This window comes from Melospiza melodia, chromosome 27 (assembly GCF_035770615.1).
Source record: "Melospiza melodia melodia isolate bMelMel2 chromosome 27, bMelMel2.pri, whole genome shotgun sequence".
Classification (NCBI taxonomy): Eukaryota; Metazoa; Chordata; class Aves; order Passeriformes; family Passerellidae; genus Melospiza; species Melospiza melodia.
The window spans coordinates 3,444,255-3,457,721 of record NC_086220.1 but is presented as its reverse complement, the minus strand read 5'-3'; the positions used below and the strand labels follow the sequence as shown (position 1 = coordinate 3,457,721).

At 47.7% G+C, this 13,467-nt stretch overlaps 1 protein-coding gene across 23 annotated transcripts in view; it reads right to left on the bottom strand.

The window, feature by feature from the left end:
- EPB41 (erythrocyte membrane protein band 4.1) overlaps positions 1 to 13,467 on the bottom strand; it is a 110,938-nt gene that overhangs the window by 50,553 nt on the left and 46,918 nt on the right. For 12 of the 23 annotated variants that reach the window (XM_063177554.1, XM_063177555.1, XM_063177561.1 and 9 more), the window contains one exon: positions 234 to 676. In XM_063177554.1, coding sequence (XP_063033624.1) covers positions 234 to 676 — 443 coding nt within the window. Of the gene's footprint in view, positions 1 to 233; positions 694 to 13,467 lie in introns of all 23 variants that reach the window. The other 11 variants (XM_063177559.1, XM_063177563.1, XM_063177564.1 and 8 more) reach the window with 1 other exon arrangement.

Sequence of the window (13,467 nt, the reverse complement as noted above, 5' to 3'; positions counted from 1 at the left end):
GCTGTGGAGCATGACCCTAATTCCTAGAACAGGTACTTTGCAGATCTCATGCAGGGACGCAAGAGTGGGAAGTACACAATAAAACACAAGGGAGCTAACAAGAGCCTTTTTGGCATCCCATGACCTTTTGTGGTCAAGCTCACCAGCCTGGGATATGAAGTTGTTATAGTTCTGGCTACAAAGACACATTTTAAAGCAGCAGGGAGCATGTCCCATGGAATGGGCTGTTTTACCTGTGTTTCTGCACTGCTCAAGGAATGGAGATCCAGCGATGGGTCAGTTTTGAGCTCGGGCTCAGGAGCTGCAATCGGGGCTTTCACCAAGATATCTTCATCAGGGCTGGCTCCTAATCCTGCATCTTTCTGGTCACCTCCCGCCTCTTTAGGAGCATCAGTGTCCTTGTCCTCTTCGGATACCTGAGACTTGGGCCTCCTGAGGAAGGAGGAAAAGAGGCGGGAGAGACCTCGGCCCTCGGAGGCGCGACGTTCTTTCTTGCCCTGCTCCTCGTGCGTGGGGGTTTCTCCGTTGGAGGCCTTCTGCCTCTGGGGCTGCCTCTCTGGTGTTGGCTGAGCCCCTTCCTCCAGGGAAGCCTCTTGCTTCTGTGTTTCAGCAGCTCCTTCCTCCTCCTTGGTTTGCTGCTGCTCTGAGCTGTCAGAGTCAGCTGCTGGGCTCTTTTCTGTTGTCATGATGATGCTGTGTGAGAGGAGCAAAAGGGCTCAATCAAGAGGTTTCCACTCCCCATGTTTGACTGAGCTATTCAAACCAACCACGAGCACAGACATGCCATGTTCACCAGCCCCACCAGCCTGTCACAGAACCAGAGTGGAAGGGACACCCAGGGATCATCCAGTCCAACTATGAAGCAAGTGGACTGTAAGGGGATGAAACCCTGGCTGACTCCAGCCTACTAAGTCAGCAAAAGTAAAGTCATTCCTTTTGCTATAGTTTGCTTTGAAGACAGTCTTTAAGGTCCCTTCCAACCTAAACCATTCTAGGATTCTATGATCTAAAACACACCAAGCCACACTGCTGGGAACAGGACCTATCAGTGTTGAGCAATTACATTGTTCTGTACCAGACAAATCCAGTGGAGCCCAGCAGACTTCGGGATTCATAGGATATTTGTGCTGCGCACTGGAAAAATGTCAAATGAAAAGGTTTCCAAACAACATCTACAATGGAGAGCAGATTTCCTCAGAGCTTGTGCCATTAAGCTGAAGCAATGTTTATTTCAACTTTAGCCTGTTTAGGCTGTTGACACAAAAAGATGGAAATCACATGAGAAGAATATCTATTTAAGGTATAAAGAAGACCCAAAATAATCATGCTTTAGAGGGGATAGAACTAATCTTTGCACACCATATCACATGTATCTGCAGCAATAAATTGTTGCTGCTTACACTGAGCAAACAGCATATAATCCAATAAGCCTCAATCCCTCAGCCCAAGCCTCAGTGTATAAATATTTGCTCAAAATACACACTTAAAATTAAGAAACATTTCAAGATGACATCCTCCTATGTATTACTGCATTCATCAACTTCAATTTAACTCATCCTGATTGCTAAAAGAACCAGAGCACTTGAAGGAGAGAAGCCCTTCCAGCTCTTCAAAGGACTTTCCCCTTGCATTTAATGCAAACATTTCATATTATTTCTAACACCATGGTAAAATCAGCACAGCATCACAGACCTTCCCTGAATTTGTTTCTGCAGCAACACAAAGTTCCTGAGGTTCAGGGTTTGGTCTGGGGTTTTTGTTGGGTTTTTCCACTTGGACTCAGCCCCAAGCCAGCCTTGCAGACGAGCCGCAGGGCTCATTTTAGCATGGTCTCCTGCAGAAGCATTAGACAGAACTACTCTCCACTCACAGTCTCCCCCTGTGAGCTGCTCTGGCTATTTCCAAACCCAATGGAGTGGCAGAGGCCACTGAAACAGCAGCTTCCAACCTGCACTGAAGAAACTGCTACAAGGCAGAGAGGGTGCCTGAACCCAGATGTGCCCAGATGTGCTTGCGATCGCTTTGCAAATGGCAGCATATGTGTGACTTGTCCCTACAGCTCTTACTTCTGCTCCCTTTCCTCCTGCAATCCCTTGCCACAGATGCTGCAGGCCCCGTTAGCAACCCATGGCTCCTACTGCAGAGAACTCCAGCCACCACACAGCCAATTTCTGCTCTGGTCAGCTCTCTAAGAACTCCTGGAGATGCCACAAGGCAGTGAAGAGCCCAAGGACCCATCTGTTCAGCCAAACACCCATCACCCCAAACCCACTATGCCAACACCAAGGGCAAAGCTCCCAATGCCCCAGTACACACAGAATGAAAGGCATGTTCTGCAAGCCTGTCCCATCACAATCACACACCAGCAGCCAGCTCCCTCAGGCACCAGCTGTTGCAGCAGCCTGCTTTGTTGTTGCTTCCCACTGTGTTTGTTTTGAATAAATACATTTGTACGAATCGTTATCAAAACGCACAACATTGGATGAGCTGCTCTTCAAACCAAAAAGGCAGAACCAAAGCTTTAGAGATGATGTCGGTGGGGAGGGCACAGCTGAGGAGCAGCTCTTACCGGCTGCAGGAAGCCCCAGGGACAGTCCACAAAGGAACACTTCCTCTGGATGTACTTTTCTCTCTTTAAACACCAAGAACTTGGAACAAGATTTGTTGGCTTGTTTACATTTCAAAGCCACAGTCAGGGACCTTTCCTGGTGCAGGAAGGTGGGTCTGGCTGGCAATGAGCAAACATCTCCTTTTCTTTCCTCCCTCCCCTGAGAACCACGCTGCAGCTCAGCTAGATCCCCTTGGCAGCGCTGGGGATGCAGAGAAGGAGCCCTATTTTTCTCAATAAACACTTCATAGCAGCCAGCACCAATAACTCACTGGGTACAGCAAACACCTTGCTGCAAGACCCAAGTGCACTGCTCCAATGTGTGGACTCCTGGCTGGCTCCCTCCCTTGGAAGTTTTATGCTCAGAAATTATTTCCCCTACATTCATTATCAAAAGCAAAGAGATTTGTAAGTAAGTAACACAACTGAGAGGTTGTCCATGGCAAGAGGGTGGAACGAGATGGTCTTTAGACCTTCCAACCCAAGCCAGTCTGTGATTCTGTGATTACACACAGAAGAAAAGGGCCTTTCCTGCAAGCAGTCAGGTGCCAAACAGTGTTTTGTTTCTAACCCAGCCCACAGCAAAGCACACACAAAGAGCGAGGCTCCCACTCCACTGCTCTTCAACCCATTCCTTGGAGAAAGCACTGCCCCCAGCCAAACCACAAGCAGGTTTTTATTTAAATTAAATTTTGTTCCGTTGCTATTCCATAAGGCAATTCTGCTGAGCCAGCAGGTGCCTCAGGAGCTCCCTGGATGCTGGAGGAAGATGCTCTGCTATTGTATGAGCACACAAGCAGTGCTGTTAACCTTCTGCTCTGAACTGCCACATTGTTGTAAATGCTTCATTTGGAGGGGCTTTCTTTGGTAGAGGCTGAAGGTTTGATGTCAGACAGCCTGTAAAAGGCAGGCTCTTCACAAGTCTGGCGTGGAGAAGGTGTTAAACACTACAGAAATAAGCAAACTACAACAAAACTCAGGTATGATCCCAGAGAGAGATTTCAGAGTAACAATCTCATCAGAAAAGAGTACAAGTATGTATTTATATCTAAGGATTTTTAATCTGAAGAATATCCTCCAGATAAGGCGGCTTTGGCAACTGGAAGCAACCTGAAGAGAAAGGTGTTAAATACTTCCACAGCAACATCCCACCTCATCTGGACTAGAGAAGCCCCCAGGGGTGGACCTGGACCTCCTCAAGAATGTCAGTGCTTTGGTGATGAAGAGGGAGCTCCACAGTCCTTCTCTCAAAAGGCATCAGAAACTCTGAACACCACATGTCAAAGCAAAACAGTGCAGGGGCACCTCCTGAACCTGCTCTACCTGCAAAGACTCTACAGCCCCCCGATACTCGAGCCCCTCAACCTCAGTGCTTATCCTTCTCTCTGGCCAAGGGCACAGCTGTAGGGAACACACAATATCTCCCTGGGCATGGTGTAATTTGTACATACTCATCCCTCTTTCCTGCATCAAAATCCTTGAAACAAAACGGACTTAAAAGGTGCACAAATGCTCACTGCTCACCGTGCTCCCAACATACATGGTTCAATGACAAAATCATGGAATGCTTTAGGTTAAAGGGACCTTAAGCTCATCTCATTCCAACCCCTTGGCACTGGCAGGGACACCTTCGACCAGACCAGGTTGCTCCAAGCCCTATTCTCCCTGCCCTAATTATCTAGTGAGCAGATGATGATTAAATTCAGTTTCATCCCCTCATGGCTCCATGGGTTCTGCTCTTGCAGACATCACAAAACAACCCCAATCTAAGCCAAACCATCCTCATTTTCCATGCTGCACAGACACACAGAGACTTACCTAAAAGACTTTAGAGTAGCTCAACACACTGCAACAGCTCCCTGTTGAGAAAGCCTTCAATCCTCAAGAGAACACTAAATCCCTCGCTTATGGTGTCTGTGCTCTGGAAGGTTCTCATTAAGCGGTGACACCTGAGTTTCTTGGAAATGACAGTGCTGCTCATTTGGGCTGTTCCATGATGAGTTACAGAGGCTCAATGAAACAGGCAAGTTTAGGTATGTCTGTCACCCTCTCCTACCTATCAGCCTACTTCAGTCTCTTTTGTTTAGGCACCCAGTAAGTTTAGTGACAGTAAACTGAACCTATGCTGAAGGAAGGAAGGGTTAATTAGAAATCAGGAAGAAATTCCTGCCTGTGAGGGTGGTGAGGCCCTGCCACAAGCTGCTCAGAGAAGCTGTGGCTGCCCCATCCCTGGAAGTGTCCAAGGCCAGGCTGGATGGGGCTTGGAGCACTGGGACAGTGGAAGGTGTTCCTACCCATGGCAGGAGGTGGGATGACATGGGCTTTAAGGTTCCTTCCAACTCAAACCAGCCTGTGATTCTGTGAAAAATCTAACTTCGCCTTGTTTCCAAGCCTGGAAAAATGATTTATGGCTTATGCCATAACTTACTTAATTCCCAGTGGCTTAGTCTTTCAGAGAAAGCAAAAGGACTGTCCATGGGGAAGGTTCAATTCTTGGAAACACAAACTGTCTTGCAGAGATGCCTAACACCAGATAACGGGTGGGACAAACTGTCTTGACTTTCCTACACAAAAATATGTGCCTTCACTGAACACTGCTGCTCCAGCAAGAGCTGGAGATAATGATAAGACAGAAATTTCTGCTAAAAATAGGCAAAAATCAAATAGTTTCAGCAACAGTGTGGTGAGTTTTTTTAAAATGCGTTCCTTCCCATTTCATAATGTGTGTGAAAAGCACATAATTCACCAGGGAAACTACACAGAATGCTGCTCGAAATAGAGAGCACAGCCTGAAAATTCCGTTTTGTCAAGACCTGGTGCACGTGCAACAAAGCTGTGGGTGGGAGAGGAGGAAACTGCAGCTGCCACCAGCACGACTCACTCCACGTGTGTGTGTTATGCATCCTACATGTGATTTTTACTACAGTAAAGAAATCATTGGATAGAGCTTGAAGCAACCTCATCTAGTGGAAGGTGTCCCTGGCCATGGCAGGGGAGTGGAATGTGATGGACTTTAAGGTCTCTACCAACCCAAACCAGTCTGGGATACTATGACCATAGCAGAGAGCTGTTTGCTCGGGGATTTCAAACAAGGCAAGAAATTCAAATGCAATAAAATAAGCCTCTCAACAGAAATTCAAACAACTTTAAAATAATCTAAAGACTCAGAACCTTTCAGAATTTATTTACTACATTTCATTAGAGGAATAATTAGTGCTGACATTTTATAAACCCCGTTACAATTAACATGCCTCATCTTTCTGCACTGGTACTTTGGATCACGAACATAAAGGATGCTGTTGCTCAGCCTGACCTGGAGGGTAACAGGAGACTTCAGGAGCCTCATTGAATGGGGGGAAAATAAACCACCCAACACAACACAGATGGCACATTACAGCTGCCTGGATTTAATTCTCACCAGACCAGCCCTGGTAATCTACTGTATGTCAGCAGCACCGTGCCCCTCTCCCATCTCCTGCTATCGTACAGCTTTCCTATTTAAATGAGGGCAAAAATAGTAGCTCACCATCTGCTGAAAGCAAATCATTTATGTCAAATTGAAGACTGGGCTTATAAAATGACCTGACTAAATGGAGCAGTAAGTGCATTACAACCAAAGGGAGCTGAAAGCTCCTCCTCCGTATCCTCAAAAATCCTCCTGGATGGTACATAATTCTTTACATGGAAATTCATGGGCTTTGCTCATTGGTGAAGTGCTGAAATTTAAATGAAAACATGTACTTGTCACTGGGGCCTTGTCTACAGCAATGGGTTTGGAAAGGCTGCCCGTGTGGAACCTGTCTGGAAAACTCACTTGGAGCAGTTGGACCCAGAACAGAGACACGGAGAAGGCACATGCACCAGACTGCCAGCAAAATCAAGCTGCTCATAGGCCCTCCCTCCTCCCATTGCAACGCACTAGCTGGCTAAGAAGACTAAGAAAAGCATCAGTAAAATACAAGAGATGTTTCCTATTCAGCAGCAAGCAGTAACTCTTGGGGCTCCCTTCCCCTCTGCAGCAGAGGCCAGAGCAGAAACAACATGGTTTGGTGTCGAACACACAGTGCCTGACGGGGCTGCTTCTTCAGAAACAAGTCTCCAGATCCTCCTGGAGGACACAGCAGCCCAGCCTGGCAGGCAGCCGTCACTCCAAAACCATCCTTTGCTGAAAAAGCCGGTATCTGCCCGACCTGGCGGGGAGAGGGAGGGATCCATCCAAGCCCATCCCCACCCTAGGAGCAGCTCAGCCCCTGTGTGGTGCAGATAACCTCCTGGGGCGGCTCCCTCCACCAGCCTCCCATGGAAACAGGGAGCACGGGCACCCAGCAGGCGCCAGAAATCTGTGCAAAGAAAAGCAGCAGGACGGTGCTTACAAAGGCACCACGAGCAAGCCACTCCATCACAGGGAGGCAATGGCAAGGACAGGCTCCATCCCAGCAGGTCACTCTGTCACAGCCACTCCCGGCTCTGCACCGAAGGAACACCCACGGTGGCGATGACAGCGCAGCAGAGATGACAATGCCACCGCTGCGAGTGACGATGGCTCTCCCCGCAGCAGCATTCCATCTTGTTAAAGCAACAGTTCAACAGAAATCAGCAATAGCTCTCCATCAGCTGAACAGGAGGATTTTTTTCCATGAATTATTCATAAGGTGGTTTTTTTCCCGACTGAACACAGATGTGTTTACTTACACTGTGCCTCATTTACACTCAAGGTTTAACATAACAGGGCTCATATTCTTTCCGTAGTTTCCTAAGAACGTGAGTAAAGCACTTTTTTGCATTTGTTGCTCTCCCTTTGGTTGCTTCCAAACCAAAGCTATAATTAGAAGCCCCGAGGACCCTGCACACTCCTTTGATAAAGAGCTGCTTACTAGATAAATACAACCCCTGCACACAGATACACACACACACACACAAACACAAACACCTGCCAGGATGAACCACGGCTGCACCAACAGCCAGAAGGATGTTTGATGCTAAAACCTCTCAACAGGCTCCATCACGTACTGTCCCCGTTCACACACATGGGCTGCTCCTCCCCTGCGTGCCAGGGACATTGCACTTGAGCGCTTCATTTGTTACTTCACGGGTGAATGCAACTTGCATTCACCCAAGTGCCTCAAATGTATCTGCGGCACCCTGGTACAACGCCCCAAATTCATTAAATATAACCATGATCACGAAGTTATTCAGATGCTATTAGCACACATGAAATGCACAATATTTGAACTATCCGAGGGAACCACTCACAGGAAGGGCTGCGAGAACAAGCACTCGGCTTGTTCTCGGCCGAGCCCACATGAAAGCTGGCTGAAACAGCTGGATGAAAACATCCTCAACCCCACCTTTCAGCTGGGCTTACTACTTCAAAATTGCCATCAAATATCAGAGAATCCTGGAATGGTTATCACCTTGTTACTCCCCCTGCCATGGGCAGAGACAGCTTCCACTATCCCAGAGTGCTCCAAGCCCCATCCAGCCTGGCCCTGGACATTTCCAGGGATCCAGGGGCAGCCACAGCTTCTCTGGGCATCCCCATCCTCCCAGCAAAGAATTTCTCCCCGCTATCCCACCTAATCCTGCCCTGAGGTCACTCCTCTTTATTCTCTCACTATCTGCCTGTGTAAAAAAGTCAATCTCCCTCTGTTTTATAAGCCCTTTTAGGCACTGGAAGGGGCTCTAAGGTCTCCTTGGAGCTTTCTCTTCTCAACTCCAAATACCCACAACTCCCTCAGCTTGATAAGGACACTTAAGTTAGTCACTACACTACTCTAAGCTGATTTCAAGATCTCTTCTTCTTACAGCAACACTCCAAACATACTGAATGCAGAGGAAACATCATTCTCCCCCACAAGAGCCTGCAGTGAAAGAAACTCCCAGGACATGGTGCCTAACCCAGCGGTGCCTGGGTCCGCCCAGGCATGCAGCAATGTGGTTTTCTGCTGTTTTAATGAGTTTTAAGAAGTTGTACCAGCTGCCAGGCTGAGTTGATTTACCTGGTTTGCTCTCACATGCTCACTGCTACTCATCGAGCAGTGAAACAAGGGCTGCAAGGTAACTAAAATTACCATTACAGTAATTATCAGCCTGAACATTGCACTTTTAAAGATTAATGACCCTTACCTAGGAGTGCAGGAAGGCACTGGCCAGCTGCAGATTATTTACTAAACTCCTCAATTCTTAGTTTTCTGGCCAAGCCCCAGCCACTTACACCTGCAGAGCAACACAGGATGAAGAAGCTGGAGATCTCCTCAGCATCCACCAGCATAGAACAAGCCAGATATAGCACAGACACGGATGCCAGGTATGGAGACACAATTGGGACAGCAAAAGCTCCAAGGAGCCCAAGGGAATGAGTCAGTGAGCAGGGGGCTCGTGAAGCCGCGTTTTGCTGGGTGGGTACAAACACCACAGGTACCAGCACGCAGCAGCCTGTGCTGCTCCTGAGCTGGGGGAAGGCTTTGTTTCAGGAAGGTTCACCCTTTCCTGAAGTCTCCTCTTCTTTCAGGGCCCAGTATCACATGCAACAGCACAGAGAATGAGAAGAAATCCATTCCCAACACAAACCTCGAGCTGTAAACTCCCAGTATCACAGAAAGAACCCAACCTTCAGCAACTTGAAAACTCACAAGGGTCAGGAAGCTTGGTTTCAGAGCTCACTAAGAGCTAATTGAGGTCCCCCATCAAAAGCAGCAGCAAAAGCCCACTCCAAGCTGACTGCAGCTCCCCAAGGCACGTAGCAATGAGGAATGCAAACTGGGATGCTGCTGACCTTGCCTTAAGACTGGGAACAGCAACATATCTTCTGTAGGCACCATGCGCAGGAGGGAGGTGAGGACACACGGAGACACCTCCTCCAGAAAGCTGCCCTCTTTTTTTTTTTTTTCCCTCCTTTTTTAAAAAACATTGCAGGTGATAGTTAAACTCTGCACCACTCTCAGGGGAAAAACACATGGGGACGATCCTAATGCACATCTGCAGGCTCCTCTCTATGCCCAAGAAGAGCAGGCAAAGATCCAAACCCTGGGTGTAACCACGTTCCCAACAGACCAGGTCCACAGGCAACTGGCAAACAATCAGTCACTGAGCTGTTCCCCCAAACACAGAGCCAGGAATCAGAAGCTGTTTGCAAAGCCTCAAGGTACTGACTCTGACTGGGACTAGCTCCAGTGCCACCCTGGAGCCAGAAGGATGTTGCCTCAATGAATGCAGCACCAGAAGAGCACTGCATGTCCCAGGAACATGCTCGGACACTTCACATCACCCCCATAGGGATGGTTTTCCTCCCAGCTTTATGCTCGTGATGCTCAGTGACCACAAAGTCACCCTTGACCCTGGAATGGCTCCACAAGCCAGGCAACAAAGGAGAAGATGGTTCCTGGAAAATCACAGCAGGGTTTGTAACATCTCCCACACAGAGGATGTTCTCCAGTATCCCTCCAGGGATCCTGCACCACAGGGCAGGCAATGCCCACCCTGAGTTAAAAAAACAATGGAGTATCAGGGCTGGGATTTATGAGACATCCTTGCTGGCAGTCCCCATCCCATAATAAAGTCATTCTCCTCTTAGCAAGGCTGGGGAGAAGCCCTCAGTGAGCACGGTTTCCTAATATTTCCATTGCACAATGTTCTTCGTCCTCTATTGGCACAATCTGGCTTGCAAAAAGAACCTCACAGGTGCCTGGAGGTTCTGCCCTGCGTCCTCACACACATCCCGCTTCTACTTTGACACAAGATCCCACAGCACCATCCAGAAAAGCCAAAGAGTTGGGGACGGGTACCAAGATGGTAGGAGACACCAGGACACCAAACTGACATGGGTGACACAACTGTCAGCTTCCCAAGGCTGCACCCCAGCATGGCTGGCAGGGATGGAAATCCTCCCATGCCCACCAGGAACAGGAACCAAATAGAAAAGGAGTGTGAAGCAGCAATTAAATCCTACCATGTACAGTCAGCAGTTATGGCATGTGGCAGAGCAGCTAAGTCCTGTCACCTCCCAGAGCTGCTCCTTTTGTGAGCACAGGGACTGCAGCAGAACTCCTCTCACCCTGCCAAGATTCGGCCTCTGGCTGTTTCCACCAGTCTGTTTTTTCCATCCAGCAGTGGAATCAGGCAGCTTTAGTTTTTAATACCCTTAATTAGGGGTGTGCAACAGTCTTCATTCCTTAATTACATTCATTGACACATCTGATGCAACACATTTACAAACAACCATTTTCACTGAAGGTGGCTTTGAATCAGAATTGCTGTTGAATTCCCACACTGGCTGTGCAGTGTCACCAACAGGGAAAAGACACAACATGGCGTTCTGGATGCTTTAACAAGACAGACAGCTTGGAAATGCTATTTTCATTAAATAGTCACCTCTTTCTTTGGCAGAGCAGATGAACTACTGGCAGTCTGAGGTTTTGGAATGGGAGAGCAGTTCTCAGAAGTTTACAGCAAAAAAGTGACCATTTCAAGCAATCCTTTCCAAGAGTGACGCACGAGGATGGAGGGACAGCATTTCAGTGCCTATCCTGATGATTTTGGTCCATCACCATTCAGTATCTCAGCTAAAGGCAGACAATGGGGATGCTCCATTTCAGCAGCTCAGCTGTCAGGAATCCCTTTGATCCTCTGGGACAGCAAACACTCAGTGAGCACTTTATCACCCCCACTTCTGCTGCAGAATGAAAATAACGATGCTGACACCTTCTGCCTGCCCACAGAGCCATGGCAGCATTATCCCACAGGGAGCTTGCACTCGCTCCTGTTTTGAATTACTGCCCCAGATCCCATCCTGATGCATTAATGGCTCACCAGGGCACAGCAGCTGAGCTCCAGGCAGCAGCCTGGCCTATGAGCAGTAGGAAACAGTGAACAGGATATTAAACACCACCATGGGGGGAAAGGAGAGCACCGATTTAACGAATAGGATGAATGATAAGATGGTATTGTGAGTGTTTTTTCACCACTGGAGACCCAAGTAAGGATGCATGTTGGTTCTAGCAGCACAGTCTGCTCAGTTCCAGCATCAGCCAGAGTTGCTGCAATTATTTGCATGGAGGAAATGTACACAAACATTGCTTTCTTCAGACTACAGAAAGGAAAAGGAAGTTGTGTTCACCCTCAATACAGCAGGGAGGGGTCAGAAATACACTTTGCACCCACATTCAAGGGCTGTTTGCTCATATTTTTGGACACCACCCTCTTTTCTGTGCTGGAACGGTTGGTGTGGGAGGCTGGTTGTGGGTTGTGATTTCACTGAACAAACACCAGCCTGGCCATGCTCTACTGGCTCTCAAGAGGTATTTTCCACCTCGTCAACGCTCACCTTTGCCTCCCAGAACACCGCAGCAGGGTGAGTGCTGAGTACCACAGTGGTGCTCCTGGATGGCCCTTGTGTTTCTGAACAGAACACCACAGTACCTTCTCCAGCCACACTTAATCCTGCTGATCCAAACACTGCTCCACCCAGAAGCTCCATGGACAACATGTACTGAAAGGATCTCTCCTACCCTCCTGTCTGGCTGCATCAGACCTGCTCTTTTTTCCACCACCCCCTGATTCTCTCCAACCTTCCCCCATATTTCCCAGGGGCTGTGCAGGATGCCTTTCCCCACCAACTCACACTTTTCTCCCCAGTCCTCTCCCTTTTATCCTGTCAATACAGGATATTTTACACTGTTAATACACTCAACACTGGGAGAAGTTTAACACCCATGAGGGCATTAAAGGGAGTGTGGTTATGAAGTCAGGTGGGTATGTGCACTGGGGAAACTGGGGCAGCACCTGGAAGCTGTAAACCAGCTTTCTCCACTCCCACCAGTGCCAACACAACCTGTCATGGCACAGGCAGGACAGTGCTGGCCACCAACCAGCTGAGAAGACAACAATAAGCAGCTTCCAACTGGCTTAACATTGCAATATTTTAAAATAAATGAAGAGCCAATAAAGACAAAATATATTCTTTGGTAGGGATAATGCGTATGCAGGAAACAGTAGCTGGTTTAAATTTCTCCCTAATAAAATAAATTAGGGAGAATTGTACACGGGAGTAGTGGTGCTTTTTGGATAAGCTACTGGCCTTATATACACAATTTAGCATCCCACTTAAAACTTATGAGTTAGGTTTCAAAATAATCCTTATTCTATTCAAAGTGTGTGCTTGCATATATACACACAAACCCCCGACAATATAATGGTGGTAGGAACAACCACATGGGGGTTTTTTTGAGAAGCTTTGCTTATTTTTCCCTTTTTTATATTTAAATCCTTGTTGTGTGATTGCTTCATGCACAGATGAAGCCAGCTGAAAGCTCCACAAACTCACAGGGACTCAGCCTAGCTCAGGTATTTATCAAGTATCAAAAGCAACAGCAAATTAAGACTAAACCATATTATTCTCAGTATTTTCCAAAATACTGAGATCCAAAATCAATTGGTCTTGCCCAGTACTGAGGAATAAATGGAGAGCCTCAGCTAAAATTATGCTGCTAAAGGGCTGCAAATCCCTCAGTCACAATTCCAGACAAGTGAGCCACTCTTTTAAACGTGCTGCTGACAGCAGGAGCCACACAACAATATTGCTGAAATCCACATCATGCAGCACAAGGGAATAAAATGCCACACAGATCCTCTTTTCTGCAGGCTCTGGTGATACCATTGTTCGGGTTAAAACTGCCATGAGAAGACCCTTCAAACGAGGCCAGGGTGAAAGAGTGGAGAGAGCAAAAAGCATCGGTGAGCTCACCCAGGTGCCCCAGGCAAACCCATTGTTTGGTCCTCCAATAAATACATTCCTAAACAACCTCCTTTGCACTTCCCTTCAAGTTCTCTTTCTATACACACAATCTGAAGGTAAACAGTCA